The sequence below is a fragment of the Ornithodoros turicata genome, chromosome 1 (genome assembly GCF_037126465.1).
Source record: "Ornithodoros turicata isolate Travis chromosome 1, ASM3712646v1, whole genome shotgun sequence".
Classification (NCBI taxonomy): domain Eukaryota; kingdom Metazoa; phylum Arthropoda; class Arachnida; order Ixodida; family Argasidae; genus Ornithodoros; species Ornithodoros turicata.
In genome coordinates this window covers 114,316,226-114,320,408 of record NC_088201.1, presented here as the reverse complement: position 1 = coordinate 114,320,408, position 4,183 = coordinate 114,316,226, and the positions used below count along the sequence as shown (strand labels likewise).

At 56.3% G+C, this 4,183-nt stretch overlaps 1 protein-coding gene across 1 annotated transcript; it reads right to left on the bottom strand.

The window, feature by feature from the left end:
* Positions 1-274: 274 nt before the first annotated feature.
* Positions 275-3,831, bottom strand: LOC135378866 (uncharacterized). The gene is made up of 2 exons (XM_064612016.1): positions 3,032-3,831; positions 275-2,951 (listed from the first exon to the last, which is right to left on the bottom strand). The coding sequence occupies exons 1-2, from the start codon at positions 3,829-3,831 to the stop codon at positions 275-277; spliced, it is 3,477 nt and encodes a 1,158-aa protein (XP_064468086.1).
* Positions 3,832-4,183: the final 352 nt, after the last annotated feature.

Genomic DNA, 4,183 nt, shown 5'->3' with positions numbered 1-4,183 from the left:
TTGAGGAACCGTCGTGTTCGTCACGAAGGATCTTCATTGAGCTTTCAGTGCCAGCCTGTTCGAAGTTTCGAGGATTGCGTGTTCGTGGTTTGGAGGACTGCCTGGTGCATCGGATCATCGGATGGGTTGTGTGTCCGTGCAACGTGTGCTCCATATGTGTGTGGGTCTCCAGGCCGGAAGAAAAGAGACAACCAGTGGGGTAGAAGGTTGGTCGAAGAATGATTTAATTCTCGTGCCAAGACTGGTGCGCGAGAGTAGCCGGCCATCATTGTCGTCATCTGCCGGGGGCGCCACATCTGCTCCCCCCCTTCAGGCCTCCGGAGGAACGAAGGAGGGCAGGTATGAGTGCAGGCGCCCAAGAAACTGTCTTGGCACTGGGCGCAGCCGATGGCTCCGAGCGGGGGAACGGGGTGATGTCAGAGGGAAGTGATGTGGGTGCGTGCTCGAAGAATGCAGGCTTGAGACGATCCACAGTGACAGATTCGGTTCGCCCGCGGACGTCGAGAAGAAAGGTCTTGGGCGATCGACGTAGGACCACGTAAGGACCGGTGTAGGGGGGCTCGAGGGCGCGACGCAGCCGGTCGGTGCGCAGGAAAACGTGTGATGCAGTGTGGAGCTCGGAAGGCACGAAAGATGTCTTTGCGGAAGTGGTGCGCGTCGGGGTGAACTGAAGACTAGCTAAAGCTTGGCGGAGGGCGGTGACGAAAGCGGACGGATCCGGAGGAGGGTCGACTGTGGGAGTGAACACCTCACCCGGAAGGCGTAGGGGAACGCCGTAGACTAACTCTGCTGAGGAACAGCCGAGGTCGGATTTTACGGCGGACCTGATGCCAAGAAGGACCAAGGGGAGCTTGTCCGTCCAGGTATGGCGGCCGTCTATCGCCATGATGGCCTGCTTGAGGTGACGATGGAAACGCTCGACCGAACCATTGCATGCGGGGTGATAGGATGATGTGCGCAGACGGGTGGTGGAACGTCGGGCGCGGAGCTGGGCTATCTCGGGGTCGGCCGACTGCTCTTGAATGATAATGTCAGAGGTGAGTGGGGTAGTGGTGGAGACGGAGTGTATCCGACTGAGCGCGTCGGCGGCCACATTGAGCGCACCTTTGATGTGGCGGATGTCTGTTGAGAACTCTGCGATGAAGGCTAGATGACGTATCTCTCGTGGACTGTATTTCTGGCTTGAGGAAGTGAACGCGCCGACGAGAGGTTTGTGGTCGGACCAGATAGTGAAAGTGCGGCCTTCCAAAAAATGCCGAAAGTGTCGAACGGCGGAATAGGCTGCTAGGAGCTCCTTGCCGAACGCACTGTACTTTGACTGCGTTTCGTTTAGCTTGCGTGAGAAAAAGGCAAGAGGTCTTCTCGTGCCGTTGACCTCTTGCTGTAGCGCAGCGCCTATAGCGTTGTTCGACGCATCGACAAGCAAGGACGTCGGGGCGCCGTGCACGGGATGGGCGAGCATGACTGAGTCTGCCAAGGCTTCCTTGACGGAGTCAAACGCAGTTTCGGCCTCGTAGCACCAAGTTAATTTGGATGAGTGGCGGGGTGTCTTGAGGAGGGTCTCAAGAGGGCGGACCAGCACAGCGGAAGAAGGAACAAAACGCCTGTAGAAGTTGACTAAGCCCAAGAAACGGCGGAGCTGCTTGACAGAGTCGGGGCGGGGAAAATCGTGAATAGCCTTAACCTTGTCGGGCAGGGGTGATATGCCGTCGGTTGAAATGCAGTGGCCGAGGAATTCGATTGATCTCTTGCCGAATTCTGATTTCTGAACGTTGATTACGATCCCATGTTCTTGGAGGCGGGTGAAAACTTGGCGTAGGTGGTCTGCATGCTGAGCTTCGTTCGTGCTGGCTACTAATATATCATCGATATAAGCGAACGCAAACGGAAGGCCTCGTAGAACGGTATCAATAAACCTCTGAAAGGTTTGGGCTGCGTTTTTGAGTCCGAACGGCATCCTGAGGAACTCGTAGAGTCCAAATGGTGTAACGATTGCTGTCTTGGGGATGTCTTCCGGGGCCATAGGAATCTGATGGTAAGCTTTTACCAGGTCGATCTTGCTGAAACAGGTGGCCCCGGCCAGGTTGTTGGTGAAATCTTGGATATTTGGTAGGGGATACCTGTCGGGCTTCGTGATGCTGTTGAGGGCCCTATAGTCGCCACAGGGACGCCAATCCCCAGTCTTTTTGGGAACCATATGAAGCGGGGTGGCCCAATCGCTTTTGGATGGGCGAGCGATTCCGATGTCAAGCATGTGTTCGAATTCAGCCTGAGCGATCTTGAATTTCTCCGGGGCAAGCCGTCGAGGACGGAAGTGCACTGGAGGGCCTGTAGTTTGTATGTGGTGGACGACGTCATGACCGACGGGTTGGGTCCAGTCGGGAGGCTTCATGAGTGACGGAAATTCGCGCACGATGTCAGCGAAAGGCGTCTCGAGCGAGGAAATCATGTGATGGGGCGCAGCTGGTATAGGATGCTGAACACAGCGGAGCGTAGGGGTGTGTAAGCGAGTCGTAGAGTCACACAGCGTTCTGCGATGAAGATCGACGAGGAGGCCAAAATGGTGGAGGAAATCTGCTCCCAGGATGTTGTGGGTGATCCCTGCCATGCGAAAAATCCATCTGAAGGTACGACGAAGGCCTAGGGAAAGTGTGAGGGAGCGCTCGCCGTACACAGGGATTCCGGTACCGTTTGCGGCAGCAAGATGATAGAGTGGGTGGCCCAGTCTTTCTGCCCGTGTGGCAGGTAGTAGGCTGACCTCAGCACCGGTGTCGACTAGAAAACGGCGTTTGGAAGCTGGGTCGGTTATGTACAGGAGGCGACTGGGCGTGGGGGAGGGAGGGGAACCGCACGTGGCCGCTAGCGATTCCCTGGGCGGTTTCCCGGCCAGGCACAGGGAGGTTGACAGTTGCGTGCGCTGGCGCCGAAAGACCAGTGGTAAAAGCAGAAATCTGAGGGGTTTTCCAGAGGTTCCCTAGTGCGTGAGCGTGGTCGCCGAAATGGACGGGGGGAACCGGGGCGCCGCCAGGACCGTGGCGCGTGTGGGGCGGAGGCGGCCGGGGAATCGTGTGGGGCGGAGGCGGCCGGGGAATCTTGATGCGGAAGGACGGCTGCGAGGAGCGATGACATCTGGTGAACCTCCGCCCGCAGGCTTTCGAGGCTGTCGGGAGCGTTTTGAGGCAAACCTTGGTTAGGGTTGACATGGGCCGTGTTAGTACATGGTATCGGTGGCATGACGTTGGGCGAAGTGGCGTCGAAGGCCTTAACAGAGGCGATGGTGGGGACAGTCACTTCCATGATCTTATCGGCGTGCGCCGCCAAGTCGACTATTGGCAGATTTGTAGCAGTTGCAAGCAGCATCTGCACGGTGGGCGGGAGTCGCTGCAGGAACATTTCTTTCAGGAGGGGTTCGTCAATGGTTGAAGCCCTGGTTCCAAGGAGATTCTGCATGTGTCGAAGGAGTTGGGATGGTCTCCTGTCGCCAAGGTCTTCAGCGGACAGCAGTTGCTGCAGACGTTTACGTTCCGAAGCGGTTGTTCTCTCGATAAGCGCCTTCTTCAGAGTGTCGTAAGGGTCAGTGGACAACGGGGCACAGAGAATGTCAGAGACTTCGTTGGCCACTTCGGGAGGTAGTGCTGCGGCGACGTGAAAGTACTTGGTGGATTGGCTGGTAATACCTGCGAGGTGGAACTGGCATTCCACCTGGGAAAACCAAACAGCCGGATTTGAACTCCAAAATGGCGGGATCTTGACTGCTACGTGGGAGATGCTAGGTTGGACAACCTGAGGGGTGGAGATACCGGTCGCCGCGGTTGCTGGGGGCTGCGACATGGCCGCAAAACTCAATCACGTCCGGGTCACCAGTTTGTGGGTCTCCAGGCCGGAAGAAAAGAGACAACCAGCGGGGTAGAAGGTTGGTCGAAGAATGATTTAATTCTCGTGCCAAGACTGGTGCGCGAGAGTAGCCGGCCATCATTGTCGTCATCTGCCGGGGGCGCCACATGTGTGTGTTGGGATCAGTGAACCGTGTATGCTTTCCATTCGGCAAACGATGATGTACGGGATGCAATTTACAGGTATGTGCAAGCGAATAAAATTTGGTGTTTCATGTTCGATGTGCTTGGAGCATTTTCTTTCTTGCTTTTTCTTTTTTTGCGAAGCGTGGAGGTAATTTTTCTGTTAG